This window comes from Protopterus annectens, chromosome 7.part0 (genome assembly GCF_019279795.1).
Source record: "Protopterus annectens isolate FY-2018-M chromosome 7.part0, PAN1.0, whole genome shotgun sequence".
Lineage (NCBI taxonomy): Eukaryota > Metazoa > Chordata > Ceratodontiformes > Protopteridae > Protopterus > Protopterus annectens.
In genome coordinates, this window is record NC_056739.1 from 1,082,898,896 (window position 1) to 1,082,916,358 (window position 17,463).

Genomic DNA, 17,463 nt, shown 5'->3' on the forward strand with positions numbered 1-17,463 from the left:
CAGTAGCCACACTCTTAAAGATAAGAATTTGGGCTTAGTCTGGTTAAATAAGACCTAAAATGGCTGCAGAGCCGGCCAGTAGACTCTCCAATTCCCACACTGCAACTGGTAGATCTAAGGTGAATGCTGATATTTGGTGGTATCATATCTATACTCCTTGACCCCCTTCCCCACCTTCAGCAGTTTACAATGTAGGGACCCCAAGGAAAACACAGACAGGATTTTCGAACAGGGGTCTCCTGTTTAGTGTCTCACTGAATGACAAAACTGGAGAATCTAACAGAGTTGACAGCTATCGTCTGTCTTTGCCCTTTCTCATGCAACACTTTCAGCCGTTTGCTGAAAATGGCTCCAAAAACCAAAACATGCAATGATAGTAAACATATAGTCTGAATCAAAGGTGCAGGGTGCCTTATTAAAATAAATCTGCAGCACCATGGTTGTCACATTGTCCCAGCACTACCAGCACCAACACATCAAGTATATTTTGAACCTAGTCTGTGCTTTGGTTACCCTTTATAAACCCACCAATCCAGTGAGGAGTTCTACTCTCACTGCCAAAATTCTGGCAAACAACTTCATCTTTGTATTGATTAAAGCCATTAAGTAATAACATTTAGGAAGAGCCGTGCCTTTCCTGGTTTCAGCAAGAGTGTAGTTATCATATGTATGAACTTCACAGGGAAAGCTTCAGTTCTGAGATGTGCTCTATAGAAGCCATATGATACTGGTATTTAATGTACAGGAGAGCCATCAGCATTCACAATTTTGTTAGAAGACAAGGCATACATTGCTTGATGATTTCATCTGATGTCAGCTGAGTACGTGGAATGTCTTGCGTTTCCTTTGTCGCATGCAGCAGACTTCTGTGCCAGTGGATAATGCCATAGTGCCTCTGAAGAATGGGTTTTATCTGATTAGGCCAAATGAAGTACAGTGCAGAAAAATATTTCTCAAATTCTTTTCTGATGGAGACTTGGTCATACAACAATACCCACTCCTGTTTTCCTCATGTCACTAATCAGCCTTTACTCTTCTTCCTTCTGAGTTGATATGACAGCAGCTTTATTGTTTTGCCACGTGGATATAGCAGAAATGCTCGAAGTGGAAAAAAATACGCTTTTCCTTATCATTGGCCTGATGCACAGGCACTGCCTTTAGCTACGTTTTTATCATTACTCATCCAACATTTTTTGCTGTAGTCTTAAGTGGATGCCTTTGCAGCCAGTCCAGCTTCTCCTCTCACCTTTGTACATTTAATTTCCTGGCTTTGTTCATGTATACGTGGTATGATTTGGTCAGTAGTACCACCTTTATTGTACTTCAGTTAACTACGTAGGAAAAGGAGCTCCTTGGGTTTTCATCTAGAAGTTGTGACAAGCTGTGGCCTATCTTTTCTATGAATATGTAGCCACCAAGCTTTACCATGACCAAGTCTGAGGCTGAACCTATAGTTGCCTGGCTTTTAAGTTTTGAAGGGCAGCAGTCTTGCTGACACAAGAAGCCATTCCAAATGACTAACTGCTGCACACCCATGCTGAAGAAAAGTGAAACCCTTGCCCTGAGGATGATGCTTTTAGCCAATATCTGAAATTGCTCTTGTCTTCAGTATCCCCATAAGTGTTCCCTTGGCCTAATAGATGGCATTGGTTTCCCCCTCTACTCTGCCTCTTTCTGGACACTTGGTGACATTCCATTCCATTCTCCAATCCCAGATTACCTCCAAGGCTTGTTAATATTACTTACCACTTTCTTTTGATTTCCAGGGCCATAAGGAACCCATGTTACTGATAAAGTCAGGCAATGTTCTATTTGCATGCAGATGGACTTGTATGGTGCATTTTTCTTATAGAGCGTGGAACACATCATGATTTACAGAGCATTGCGGAGTCACATACTTGTGGCCTGCTAACAAGTGCTGTTGTACTTCTGATATTGCACTGATGTGGTTATCTAATGAAATAAAGTACACATTGCCACAACATCAGGTTTGTGTAACCATTGCAAGGAAAACTTATTTCTGCCACTCATGTACCAGCTGTGGAGTTGGACTTGTGTAATATTTGCTGAAGTGAGGAACTGTACTACTGCATAAGTTCTCTTTTCAGTAAAATGTGTCAGGTAGGGTCTGTCAGCATCAGGTTCTCAGAATAGATTCAGAATTACCTTACTGTGCTACTGCCCCCCACATACAACCCAAGGGTGCTAGTCACATGTATTATTACACTGTTTACTTAATACTGTACAGAACTATAGGAGTAAATTATGTGTGCCTGCATTCAAGCTCAGGTTTTTAATGTAGAGCATTGTTAAGTATATTTGTACTTGTTTTAACTCTATTGGACTATCAGTTTTTGAATAGTAAGGAAAATGATTGTGACATGAAGCTGTGTATTTATCTTCTGATAGCTGTATGGCCTGCACTGTAACTAACATGAAAGGCAGGCCTTCTTTCCTTCTTGTTTTGGGGCTGTATGTCACAGTTACTTTGTGATCTTTTTTTTTTTTTTTTTTTTTGAGGCGTTAAGAGGAAAATAGCTAGGCATACATGCAAGGTAGTTATGTGAGAATCAGTAAAAATGTGGGATATGAATCTGGGTACTACCTATGAACCACAGATAGGGTTGCAAACATACAGGGCTGAACATAGTAAGGCATACTGGCAAATTCTGTTTGTAATTGCATTAAAAGAAGAACATGTTTTAACAGTTGCAGTCTGATGTCAAACTTACCAAATATTTTAATATTTATTAGACTATGGTGTGGGAAACAGGAAGCATTTGCTGCGTCTTCTAACATTTCTACCTGGGACAGAACTAAAAAAAGTTCCTGTAACTTCCCAGATTTTATTTGAAATTGGAAAAACAGCAGCATTGATAGATAAAGTGTTGCAAGCGGTAAGTGTTTTCCTTGTTTCTTTTTTCTTAATGGTCTAGTAAATAAAGTCTTACAATGTAAGTGATTATTATCATGTGCTTGTTGCTCTGTATAGCCAAAGGTCCTTTGCTGGATCTGACTTACTTTTGCTGTTTCACATGCCCTTAGAAAATAGTTCTGAATGATGTATAGCGAAGAGATTTCATTCATATAGGAAGCATGACTTAACTCTACTGTTTCTAGAGTATTTAATGCTTTGCACAACTTTGTGATACAACGGTTCATCATTCATTTTACTGCATTACAGTACTGGTTGTTAAAGTCTTCTGTGTTGCTGAGGGTACTGTGAGCAAACAGCTGTATGCAGTATTTCCCCAAGCTTGGCATAAATTTGTTTTAAAAAAGGTGGTGTCTGATTATTTGTAGGTTTGCATTTACCCTTTATTACTGCTTAAATGCTTGACTGCATGTCTGTCAGAGGAATCCCTGCTTTTCAATGGAAATCATTAACAAAGATAATGGTGTTATGTGAGTTTCTGTACAGAAAGCAGAAAGCCTATTTTTCCTCCTGTATTTATTTTGAGCAAGTAGGTCGAATGGGCCATATGGAATCTTTTAAGCCGTGACTAGTTGCAAGAATGTGTAAACTTGAAAATACAAGTACTGCATTATGTACACGTGGTCTAAAAGTATAATCATATCTTGTGAATGGGAGAGTCAAGCAATGCATTCAAAGTGGGAAGCATGCCAGTTTAAAATAAATGAAATTTCAGATTATGAGTCCACACTAACATTAATAGACATAGCAAGTATGCAAATACCCATCCCCAATTAAGCATCAGTATTAAAGCAGTTATTTTAAGTCCTGCAGGATGTTTGTAGGAACACCATCAATGAAATGCAAATACACTAGTTAACTCTTCCAGCAGTAACAAATACAAAAGCAATACAAATACAAAAAGCAAGTCCATATAAGATAAAGCTTCAGTACCACCAACTTTATTTACTTCTGCTAACTACATAAGAAAAGAAGCCCCTTAGGTTTTCATCTAGAAGTTGTGACAACCCCTGGACTATCTTTTCTATGAATATATGGCCAACAAGCTCTGCCACGACCAAGTCTGAGGCTGAACCAATAGTTGCCTGGCTTGTGAAGGGCAGCAGTCCTGCTGAGACAAGAAGTACAAGAGATACATTAATGAGGTCAGACTTTGAATAACTACCTAGAGAATGCCAGTGATAGAAAGAATTATCATTAAAGAATTGACAGACTAAAAGCATTTTATATATTTTCTTCTGTGTGCTGTTTGCTCCCCTTGCCTACCTCAGTGTGAGAGATTCAGTCATTTAGAGGTGCTATCATTCAGGCAGTCATGAGGGTATTTTGTGCTCTTGCTGGCATCCTGCCAAAGATGGCATATAGTGCAGGCTGCAGCCCTTCCCATGGTTAGGAGGATAAAAAATCTACTTCACTGTAGGAGCCACTGTGCTCTTCTCAGGCAAATACATACCCATGTGGACTTGCGATCATGTCTACTGCATTGCAGCTTGATGGCCAAACGGCCACCTCAGAGCCTTTTTTGCTTTGCCACCCCTTCTCTTAGCGATTGTGGTATTACACAGTCCAAGTCTGCCCCCCTTACCTTGCAAGCTAGGGCAACTCATCCTGCCTATGCCAGCTAGAACAGATACCTGAGCTACTAACCATCCTTGAATCTTCCGGGCATAGTCACAGTTTTATTCCTGTATGACAACAGGGCTGTCAAAGCGTGTTATATTTTATTTATTCAGATTAAACAGTAAAACAGAAAAATATAAAAAGACTTTTTCAGAAATTATAGCTTGGTAAGAACCTCCAGCTCTATATGGAATAGCAGGATAAAGGTTTTAGTGTCTTGGATGCTGGAAGCTGGGTAGAGGGGGATAGGAGTGGATGGCCAAAGATGGCTTTCCCATCCTGGGAGACAGAGAGGGGGTTCTGGTTAGCTGGCCATCACCATGCAAACAAATATTCAGAAGGCACCAGAATAATAAGAAATGGGGATATGGGCTTTGCCACAAGGTGGTAAGGGGATTTTCATTAATATATGTGTGATAGCACACAGGTACATGCAAAAGGCCTTGTATATCCCCCTGGTGACAAAGCTGCTCACATCAGCCACATGTGGGTGGAGTTAGAGTTTACAGATTAGTGTGCTTGTGGAGCGATGAGCCATTTAATGGGGTTTATGGCTGCTGGAGTGGGAGTTGGTTCAGTAAAGATATAGTCTCTCTCCTGTGGACCCTCAGGCTGTTGCTCGGATAGTGTGTGAGGGGACTGGTGAGTGATTTCTTGGGAAGTAGATTGCAATGAAATTTGATGGTCTATGGATGGCTGGAGTGAAGAAATCTTTATGCCTGCCTGCCTAGATGGAGGCTCATTCTGGTTGACTATCTCCTAAGTCAGTGGCTATATTCTCACTGACAGTGGTGAAATGGGCTGAGATTAACTGGATAATGGCAGGTGGAAGGCAAAAAGCATACAGAAGAAAAATGCTAAAGACACCATGCACTAAACTGAACATACTAACAGTGATGGATTAATGAAATGCACCTGATCTGAAGTAGTTTACTTCATTTGGTCTTCAACCTGTGGGATACCAGATCCATATCGGATCCGAGCCGGAAATCTTACTAGCATCTGCTTTGAACTCCAAGCTCCTCCCCTTACCCATAACACACCTTCACTACCTTCCAACCCCCAGATTTCATTTGCCGTGGCTAGCTGAAGCATCGTGATCTCCATAGCTCTGGGTAGTAAGTGGTGGTTAAAGCTTTTAGAAAGCCTTTTTTCTCTAGGATAGTGATAGTGTAGGTTCCCCTTCTCTTCCCCTCGCTTGGTGCGTCATGTTTTCAAATTTTTAGAGTTGTTTAGCTTAGTTTAGTGTATTTAGTGTGTGGAATTGCTTCCCCTCCCCCCTCAGTGTGTTCTGTGTGCGAGTGTGGTGCGTGGTGTTTTTAGTGGAAAAATATATTTTTTTCTTGGTGTTTTTCCCTCTGATATAATGGCTGACAAGTCTGTGTTTAAACGATGCACTGAGTGTGGCCATAAGTTGTCCCCAGCAGATGGCCACATTATTTGTGTAATGTGCTTGGGTGTGGCCCATCTTAGTAGAGACTGCTCTATATGCGCGGGTTTTAACCCGCACGTAATCAAGGACAGGAAGGCTAAGTTGGCCCTGAAAGGCCTTCTTTCCTCTTCTGAGGCGGTGGCCTCGTCTTCAGCTTCGGTCACAGTGGCTGCTGTGGCCGTTTCTCCTTCTTCTCTTGCCTTTGCTTTTCCTCTCTCCCAGGCTAGGACTCAACCTCCTGTGTCAAAGTCTGCAGAAGTGGAGCAGAAAAGGGGCAGAGAGAAGGAGAGAGAGCCAAGACCTAGGTCAGAAAAATGCAAGAGGTCTCTGGACCTCCCTTCACTGGTTAAGACACATAGGATCCGTGACTCCCCTCGGCTCCAATCTATGAGGTTTTCCCGGGAGCCAGAGGAGACACACTGTACATCTAGAGCCTCAGTGCCCTGACCCGCAAAGTCAGAGTCCGTGGCCTCTTCAAGGTCCACTCAGTCCATATCTGAAGTCGACATGGATAAAATGTTGAGGAGATTCATTCGTACTCAGATCCAGATGGAGGTCTTGCCAGCCCCCTCTCCTTCAGGAGGGGGGAGCTCGCTTCCTTTTTTTTCAACTGATTTCTTCTTGTCTGATCCGTCCACCGGGTTCGGAGTACTCAGATCTGAGGATGGCTTTAGTCAGGGAGTCGGCGCTGATGGTACCTGCTTCCTCGACACTGACAGTTGCCTGGAGCATGTCGGATCTGACCAGCTCTAATCCGAGCCACTCTCTGAGCCGGAGCTTGGGTATCAGATCCAAAGGAGTGGAACTTTTTTCATCGGCTCCGCCTTTGTCGAGCCAAATTCCCTCCCTTGGAGCTCCGTCCACTTTGGGCCCGGCACCGATTCTGTCATCAGACCCGGGGAGACCGGCTTCCTTATTGGTTCCACAGGAGGTTCGTTCTCCCTCAGCCTTCAGCATGGTAGAAAGGTTTATCTCTGCTGGATCGAGATCCCTGACTATTCCCTTGGACTCTGCCCAGACCCCCTCGGCTCTTTCTACGATTCTCATCATTTTACCAGAGGGACAGCCCGTGCTCGAGGATCCCCAGACGGTTCCCCCTGAGAAACAAGTGGCTTGTGAATTCCCCTAGGAGAGCCCCACTGGGGATGTGCCTCACAAGCATATGTGCAAGAGGAGGCACTTGGACTCCCCCAAGTCCCTCACTGAGGATACAGACTTGGATGATGGGGAAGATTCCCCCGGGTCACCTCCCGAGGATGTCTCCTTTGGAGACATCTAGGAAATCCTCCGCCAATGGGGAGGTTGGTCTTCTGTCTTCCTTCTGATGACTCCGTGTTCCTGGAGGCTTTCGGCAGGGGCCCACCTACTTCCTGGGTGTCCCCTTCCGCAGATCCCTTGGTGGACCTGGTCACCTCATTGGCATGGAAGGAGCCGGCCGCCGTGGAACCAATTCCCAAAAGGCCTGACAATATTTTGAGTCCATCTTCGAATAGGCCAGCATGGAACAAGGGCGCCCCCGTAGAGGCTATGGTGGTAGCAGCAGCCACAAAAAAGGAACTAGCCCAGGAGGGTTTCTCTGTTCATCCTCCTGACCGAGAGTCGTGGATGATGGACCATTTAGGAAAGCGAGTTTACGCTTCAGCTATCTTTTCTATTATGACACTGAACTACCTGGCCCACGTCATGAGACTCCAACGCGACCTGGTCAAGGAGCTGGCAGAGTCTCCCCCTAAGACCATGTCGCAGGAGGACAGGGACTCGTTCTCCGTGAGGATGGCCACTTTCAAAGCAGTCTCCAACATGTCCATGCGACTCCTTTCACATGCTACTGAAGGAGTGGCTAGGGCAGCTGAGTCCGGCATGTCCATGAGGTGCTATGCCTGGCTTAGACTATGTTAATTCTTGGAACCTTTCAAGGAGTCCTTTGCCAATGCCCCTTATGACGGTTCTACTCTTTTTTTTAAGACCGTCAAAGAGACTTTAGTCCAAAGTGAGAAGGACAGGAAGATACTGTCTGCTGTCGGGATCTGCTTCTCGAACCCTCAAAGGTCCTTTTCCCGGAACCAGAGATGGCAAAAAAAGATGTGGTTCTGGTAGTCACATTATTCCCGGGACACTCAGGGCTCTTCTTCCCCCAGAGGAAGAGGGGGACAGAATGGGCACCGGTCCAGAGGCAGAGGGGGTCAGAGGAATTTTGGGTCTTGAGAACCTTTCTCGGACAAACCTGGACAGCAACCCTGAGGGGTGGCCCGATTGCTCTACTCTGTAGGCAGTCAGGGGACAATTGCCCTTGCACCTGGCAGCATGGGAGTCCATAACATCAGACCACTGGGTGCTTCACATCATATCCAGAGGATTCTCTATCCCCATTATGGGGCCTCCCAACTCCAAGTTGCTAGAAAAACGAGCAATCGAAACCATCCCCCAGGATCAGTCTGGATTGGGCTTCTACTCCAGGTTCTTTTTGGTGCCAAAGAAAATGGGGGACTTAAGGCCCATTCTTGACCTATCTTCCCTGAACCTGTCAGTTGCCAAAGAGAAGTTCCAGATGGTCACACTACAGTCCATCATGCCATACCTGCAAGAGATTGACTGGATATGCTCCTTAGACCTCCAGGATGTTTACTATCACATACAAATGCACAGAAGCTCCAAGAGGTTCCTCCTCTTCCACCTAGGAGTCGATCATTACCAATTTTGATCCCTACCCTTTGGTCTCACCACAGCCCCCAGGGTGTTCACCAAAGTGATGGCAGTGGTAGCGGCTCACCTGAGGCTTCAGGGGATTCAGGTCTATCCATACCTAGATGATTGGCTCCTCACTGCTCCCACCAGGTGTCTACTCTCTCAAACCAGGGATTATTTCTTAATCCCACGACTCCTATTTCTGCCATTTAGGGATCACAATCAACACATCCAGATCACTCCTAGATCCTGTCCAGGTGATAGACTACATTGGTGCAAGGATAGGTACATTACACTGCAAAATATTCCTGACCTCGGAGAGAGGAATAAGTGTTGAGGGCTTTAGGATCAATGGCGGCGACCCTAACACTTCTCCCGTGTGCCCGATTACATATGAGAATTTTACAGTGGACACTGGCTGTACAATGGTCCCTGTTGGAACTTCCATTGTCTTATCCAATACAACTCAGTCGAGTCTGTCGGTTGTCCCTCATATGGTGGATGTGTTCTCTGGAAATTTTGGAGGGACGACCCTTTGTTCCAGCCCCTGCCTAAGCCACAGTGACCACGGACACCTCCCAACTCTGGTGGGGTGGGCATTGTTCAGGCAGGACAGTCTAAGGTCTGTGGTCCCCTGTAGAGACCAACTTGCACATAAACATTCTAGAGATGAGGGTGGTCCTTTTAGCATTGCAGACCCTTCATGCCTTTCTTCCCCTGGGAACCATTGCAGTTCAGACAACATGTCAGTGGTCTGGTATATCAACAAACAGGGAGAGACCTGGTGTTACCCCCTTGAGGCCATGAGAATGTGGGAATGGGCGCTCTCCACCGGTTGCTTTCTCATCGCAACGCACATTCCGGGACAGTCCAACATTGTAGCGGACAGGTTAAGTCAGATTATTCTGATGCCTTACGAGTGGTCTCTGAATCTTTCAGTAGCAGAGCAGATTTTCCTGGAGTGGGGTCAGCCTTGCTGCGATCTCTTCGCATCTCTCAGAGTTTTACTCCCTGACCCCCCCCCCCCCGGCCGGGGGAGTCCCCCAGAGATGCTCTAGTCCATGCTTGGCCTCCCGGTCTTCTGTATGCTTACTATCCAGTACCTCTTATTCTGAGGTTTCTACAGAAAGTTCATTGACTGGGGAGCAAAGTGATCCTCATTGCCCCGTTTTGGCCTCACCAGGTAGGGTTTCCCTTCCTTTGGTCTCACCTTCAGGCATCATCTTGGATCTCATTCAGGATCTGATTTCACACCCATCGGGGATTCCTCATCCAAACCTGGACAGTTTGAAGCTCAGAGCTTGGCTGCTCCAGTTCCCATGACTGCTAGGACTCCTGGATTATCCTCCTCAGTTAGGTCTATTTTGGTGGCTTCTCATAAGTCTTCTGTCAGGAAGGTTTATCGCAGTAAATTGGAATGTTTTTCCTTTTGGGCATCTCAAAGGAGTTTAGACCCATTCACGGCTCCTATTTCTGGCATTCTTGATTTTTCTAGCTGATATTTTTCAACACGGAGCTAGTTCTACTGTCAAGGTTCAACTGGCTGCTATTTCTCATTTTCATGTGGGTGAGAATTCTGCCTCTCTAGCCTCCCGAGGCTGTGTAAAGCCTTTATCAAAGGGACTTTTCTGTTACCCCCCGGTCAAGGATCCTGTTCCTCCATGGGACCTTACAAGTTCTAGTTGCTCCGCCTTTTGAACCTGCTGCAACCACAGATCTAAAATTCTTATCTTGGAAAACAGCATTTCTGGTGGCTATTACCTCTGCAGAAAGGATTTCAGAACTGCAGGCTTTGTCCGTCAAAGTTCCTTATATGATTTTCCACAAAGATAGGGGTTTCCCTTCAGACCAATCCATCCTTTCTTCCCAAGGTGGCGTCAACAGTTAATATCAAGCAAACCATCAATTTACTAGTTTTCTTTCCTAATTTTGCTAACAAGATGGAATACAAACTCCACTTGCTGGATGTTCATAGACAGTTATGATTCTGTTTACACAGGAAAGGAAAACAAATTTCCATAAATCCGATCAATTGTTTGTATCCTTCTATAAACCCTTTTTGGGTAAACCAAGGTCACTATTGCTAGGTGGATTTCTTCATGCATCCTTCAGGTCTATAAGAACAGAGCCATGTCTCCTCTGGGTCAGGTGAAAGCTCATTCCACTAGGTCCATGGCTATGTCTGCGGCCTTTTCGTCTAGAGTCTCTTTGGATGACATTTGTTCTGCAGCTACTTGGTTCTCATCTCATACATTTATTTTTCATCACAAATTGGATTTGACTTCCAGAAGGAGAGCATCCTTTGGTTCCGCGGTGCTCCGGAATATCCTCCATGAGGGCCACCCAGGAGTTTAGTAGCTGGATATTCTGTTCCACAGGTTGAAGACCAAATGAAGTAAACTACTTCAGATAAAGAAGTTATGTACTCACCATAACGTTCCACTTGAGTAGTTCTACTTCATTTGTCTTCAACTGTCCTCCCCTCCTTCCCCCGGACCTTATCATATGAACAGCCTACAGGCTGCAGTTATAGGTCACAAGTATTTTCTCAGGTTGGGTTATCAGTATAAGAATCAGCAAACTCGATCTGGGGGTTGGAAGGTAGTGGAGGTGTATTATGGGTAAGGGGAGGAGCTTGGAGCTCGGAGCAGAAGCTAGTAAGATTGCCAGCTCAGATCTGGTACGGATCCGGTATCCCACAGGTTGAAGACAAATGAAGTAGAGCTACTCAGATGAAACGTTATGGTGAGTACATAACTTCTTTTTAATAGTCAATACCTCAAGCCCCTTAAGTTCAAAAGGGGATTTTCTTTCATTCACTTTAGTGCATTTTTTTTTACACAAACTCATTAAGAATGAGTCTATATTGAGGTTTAAATTATTTTTCAAGTATAAGACTTATCAGATTGTTCAGTTCATTTTTGTACTGAAGCTACTCAGTGCATTCCCAAAATATATGTTCCCAAGAATGTCTTTCTGAACCATCACATCTCCAACATATGCCTTTTGTTTGTGGAAACATTTTATCAAGTCTTGTAGGGGTATGAAAATATTTGTACAAGTATTTCCATGCAAAAAAAAATATTAACTCAATTTAGTTGCATATCTAGGTATAAGATAGGTATAAGACATATTTCCATTAAATGATCATCTCTTTTTAATAATTCATGATCATCTCTTTTTAATAATTCACCCCACACTATTTTTAATTGTATACTATACTGCCTTCTAAAATCTAATATTGCCATCTATGCTTCTGGATTGCCATTTCTGTTCTGGCATCATTTATAAAATCTACTATTTGTGGATTCATACATTTACTATACAGCCTCAACATATCTTTCCTCACCACTAACATAAGACTTGTATATGGAAGTTAATCTGAGTTCTATAACCCAAATGTTTGTGTAGCCTAATCCCATCTTTATTACCTCATGTCTTCTTATCATCTGTTTACCCAAAATCTTGGTTCTTTTTTCTTTCTTTTTCAAATTCTCATTACATTTTTCTATGCCTTTCCTATTACTATATATAGTATGATCTATTAGTGGGGTCTAGTTCATGTTGTCGTAAGCTGACAATATCGAATACGATATTGTCGGCACGACAGTGTCAAAAGTTCAGAACATCACGCAGATAAACGGAAATCTCCGTAAGGGGGGGATTTCTGTTTATGTCAAAGTAGTGCGGTCTCGGAGTTGGTACATTTAAGTAGGGGGGTGTGGGGGGTGCAGGGGGGCTTGTCCCCTGCCTATGTTAGTTTTTTTTTTTTTACTGATTTATTTTTTTTTATGTTATTCGATATTTTACTACTTCGATCAATAAAGTTTGACCTTTATTGATTCCATGTAGTAAAATTTCGATAACGTGATATAGACGCTATTAGTGTTATTCTGTTTTTTTTTCCAAGGTCTAACTTCCTTTAAAGTATGGCTTGTGTAATAGTTTTATGTATATAATACTGTACATAAACGTGTTTATATTATATTTCATTCCTAAATATGGCTGAATGCCCACATGTGATCCTGAATCATTGCCTTATTAGACACTTTGCCTATCATATCCTTTTATATGGCCATATATTCCAAGTCTTGAATCAATTATATTAATCTAAGCTGTATCACCTCCAAATATGGAAGTGCAAAACCTCCATGTTCCTTTGTCAGTATTAGTTTTTTCTCCATTGCACTAAAAAAAATCTTAATTTCCTTTTCAGATCCTTTCATATCTGATCTCTCAGTTTATATATATATATATATATATATATATATATATATATATATATATATATATATAAACTTGACCTAAATGATTAGCAGGACCAAAAACATCTTATAATTGATAATGTCCATAAATAATTGTTAAAGTCTTATCATGGTTATAGTTTTTTTAAGGAATTAATTCCTTTATTTCTTTCGCTGTTCCTCAACATCCCATTTCATCCATATTCTAAAGCATTTCAACTTGTCATGATCTCACAAAAAGTAGAAGTTCTTTACCAAATCATGAGTCAAGGCATAATTCATTACTATAGCATTTGGTTTTGCTTCATTTACTTTATAACTTGCTATACTAACAAAATATTTCAGTTTAACAAATATTATTTTATATCATACTCTGGATTAGTAATGTATAATATCATATTGCCAGTAAAAAAGGACCTTTTTCATCTGTATTTGTGTAGTTATATCTGATTATCTTATGTCTATGGTGAATGGCTCTAAATAAAAAAGCAAAGGGTGATAGTGAAAGTGGACAGCACTGCCCAGTTTGTCTTGCAAGATTAAATGCTGGCAGTTCACCACCAAACTTCACCCTAGCATGAGCTCACCTGTAGGTAATAAATATTTATGTTGTCAGTGTTGTGGAAACTCAGATGCCTCAAATGATCTCATCATAAATTCCCAACTCACCCTTTTCATACTCGCAATTTGCAATTTTCATATTTTGGACTTGACATTCAGAAGTTAACCATTTTGAATTTGACTTGTACACCTGACCCCAATAACAGATGTGGTCAGGTGTGTCATGAAAGGAGATACTGCCAGCACAGCTATCTGGAATTTTGTAAATAATTATATGTCATTGGTGAATATAAAAATTATTTGTGTAAGATGCTTGTGTTACAACTGTATTAGAACTGCATGTTATGTGTATATCCAACTTGTTTGCACAGACATATGTGTTGAAAAGGGTTTGCAAAATGCTTATGTTTAAAATGGAGCCACAGTGTACCTTACTGGAAAAGAACAGAAATGTACATGCACTATTGTAACTGTGTAAATGTATATATTTTAACAGTGAAAACTGGGATACAGGAGGTTAACCTCAGTCTAGTAAATTTCAGAAAAATAGCTGAAATTAATTTACTTTATGACAGCAAGGAGACACATTGGGCCAGATTCAGGAAGCCTCCGTGTAAGAGTTATAACTCTTACACGGAGGCTGCAGTTAAACGGTGTGATGTCAGCTTGTCATGCATATGCATGAGGTGCATGAGGCATGCTGAATCACACTGTAAGTCTTACACGGTCCGTGTAAGACAGTAGGGGGCGTGTCCGTAGGCTAAGCCCTGCAAGCGGACACGCCCCCGGAAGTCTAGAATGGCTGAAAGTAAACAGCCATGAGAAAGGCCATGGAAATGTGAATAAACACACTACACAACACATGCCCCCACAGACCAGCAATGTAAAAAGTGAACAGATGTTATAAAATGAAAATAAAAACGGTTTTATTTTTTTTAAACCCCGTAAATGTTTGCCACTGTGTGTGCTCGTGTGCACGGGTGTGCTACTAGCGCAACTGCAGTTAGCAATCAGTGGAAAAGGATATAAGAACTAAATATGCAAAGTAAGCCAAGAAGTAATAGCATAGCGGTAGAGTTGTCGGCTGAAGAGCAGGCAGGCAAGGTTCGAGCCCACACAACAACCTTTTTTGTTTTTGTAAATAAGCACTAAAAAGGCCCCTGACAGTATTGTACAAATGTAAAAGTATTTCCTTATGTAAAATGGAATGAAATGGAGCATATATTTCAAGTAATACAATAATAAAATTATTTAGAAATGTAGTGATAGCTAAGCTGCTGTGAGACAGAGTGCACGTAGCTGAGTAGTTTTTCAAAGGCTGCAAATTGCTTGCCCGTAGCTAAGCACCGGTTTAACAGGCTCAAACTGTGTGCAACTAGCTGTGCTTAGCTGAACATGTGTGTTACTAGCCAATTAAGGTTTAACCCAGCGCACACCGTTTGCGTGGAGGTGCGCGTCGTGCCCACAAGCTAACCGCCGGTGCGCATGCGTTAGCTCCGCGCAAACAAGCGCAGACCTGGATTTAAGTGCTTAAAAGTGCTTTTGGCATGTTTGATTGACAGGTCCTGAACTCATTTCTAGACAGTCATGAAAATTAAAAATCAGTGGTCAGATTCGAACCCAGGATACCATACACTAGAGTCAAGGTACTAAACCACTAAGCCATGACAGCAGTACTTAGAAATGCAGAAATAGCATATATATAGGATATAATCCAAAATGGAGCATGATAAAGCAGTTTCTGTGAAGTAGATACAATTCCAAAACGGCCAATCAGAGCAATGTGTGGGAAAATCGGCATATATAAGCCCCATAGGCGGGAATACACAGCATAAACGATTGTAGAATACACCTGCAGGCAGAATGAGTGGAGTAGGTGAGGGACGTTGCTTTCGAGCACAGCGGTGGGGCGTTGAGGAGTCCAAATACATGGCCTGGCTCCTAGTTCACTATCATGAGGCCCAACTCATGCAGGGCCAGGTCTCATGGGGAGCATACAGGGCGGAGGCATGGGACCAGTTGGCTCATGATCTCACTAGTGCTACTGGGATTCCACGTACTGGTGAGCAGGTCCGTCACCACCATGCGGACCTGAAGTGACGGAAAGAAGACCAGTTGACCCAATGGATCCAGGAGGCCCGGGATATGCCCAACGCCCCACTTCTGAGTAAGTTACATTTTACTTATGTATGAAAGGAATTCAACTAGCTGATACCATGGAGATGTGTAGTCCAATATTACTCGTTTTGTATTACAGCTGCAGGTGTCCGCTCTATGAATCGACGGGCATATGACCGCAGGCTGGCGCGGCTGCGCCACTATGCAGGTTAGTAACCCCACCTAGTACTTGTAAATAAATATTATAGTGTAGCATGTAGCAGAACACTGCAGTGTATTGATTAAAAGTAATATAATGTGCAAGCAACAAGTGAAAGTCTGCAGGTATGGCTGCAACAAGTTCATCAGTATGCAAGTGTAACTGGAAATATAATTGATAGAAATAAATAGTGCTGTAATACAGATGTCCCACCATTAATTAAATGTAGTATAACCTGCAGTAGTCTCAAGAGTACAGCTTCAGAATCTGAGGTAATCACATGTGAGATATATCCCCTGTTGAAATGCTGAATCATGACAGAAGTGAGGCTGCTGGAAAGTGTTGGAATCACTACAGGTCTAATATGTGAACAAAGCCTAGAAGTAGCAACCTGAACTGTGAAATTGCAGGATGTGTGAGAGTGACAGAAAGGGTCATGTATCAATGAATAAAGTAGTAATAACTCCTGAATATATAGGCTTCAGTGTGGTTCTACAGAACTAAATGCATGTGGGAATTAAAACTTAACATCCCAAATGATTTCAGTGTGTCTGAATCTTGAATGTACAGGCCAAAATCTGTATATGGTGATGACAGTCAACAATTTGCAGATAGAATGAATGATTGTCTGACATACTAAACATCCATAGTTGTCCTCTGCTCTGTCATCAAAGTTAGCAGGATGATGTATCTGATCAAATTCAAAATAACTAGAATAGGGATGTATCTGTAACAGGTCTAGCATGACTTTCAATTAAAAATCATTTTGAAACTATCACCCACAAGTTAATAGTGTTTCTATTACAAATGTATATCAATGTATAATTTATGAATGTGTCATCATTTTCTTTCTCCACCCCACCCTATAATTGCAAATTAAAACACTCACTAAATATTGGTATGTGAACATTTCATTAACCATGGACATTTGTCCTGTTTCAAAAATATATGCATGTCTGTTGTTGCATGTGCCCTGTTCATACCTGCAAACCTGATGGCCTGTTGCCATTAATCAACCCTGCATGTTGTTTGATTGTGTATTTCTGTTCAAATAATGCATGTGATATTGATATGCCCGTTGTTCAATGGTGTTAATATCTGGGTGTTTGTTTAATGGGAATACCAATGCATGCTGTTACAACTAATTTTAATGGAATAATATGCCACTAACCCAAACTAACATAACATACTCACAAACCTAGAACGCTTGGGAAGGCAGGTCCCAGCGGACCCACCTCTCCCACCTCAGCTGGCGACTGCACCTGGCACTAGTGCCCAGGCTGGACCCTCCTCCGGTGGCCCTGTGCCACCTTCGGGTGGAAGCGCTGCAGGGGATGGGGCCCATCCCACCTCTGCAAGCGTGGCCGGAGGAGCTCATCCACTCACCCTTCAAGGTGTCCGGTCTGTGGTGCAAAGGGAGATCCAAGACTCTGTTCTTGGGCCCCTACGCCAGCTTGAGGCCCGGGTGGCACAGCTTACGGGCATGCCCGTTGTCCCACCTGCACAGCCCCCAGCACAACCCTGTCCTGGGCTGTGAAGGAACAGTGGCAACTGCCTATGGGTGGGGATATCAGTTCCACTGTTGCCATCTGTGGGCTCATGTGCCCTGGATATCCCAACCTCCATCCCCGTCAATTGTGTAACCCCCCCCACATGTGTCATACACTGC

At 42.9% G+C, this 17,463-nt stretch overlaps 1 protein-coding gene across 1 annotated transcript in view; it reads left to right on the forward strand.

Annotated features, from left to right (window-relative positions):
- LOC122806879 (hydroxylysine kinase-like) overlaps positions 1-17,463 on the forward strand; it is a 206,580-nt gene that overhangs the window by 113,988 nt on the left and 75,129 nt on the right. Inside the window, exon 3 of the mRNA XM_044077651.1 lies at positions 2,755-2,897. Coding sequence (XP_043933586.1) covers positions 2,755-2,897 — 143 coding nt within the window. The remainder of the gene's footprint in view (positions 1-2,754; positions 2,898-17,463) is intronic.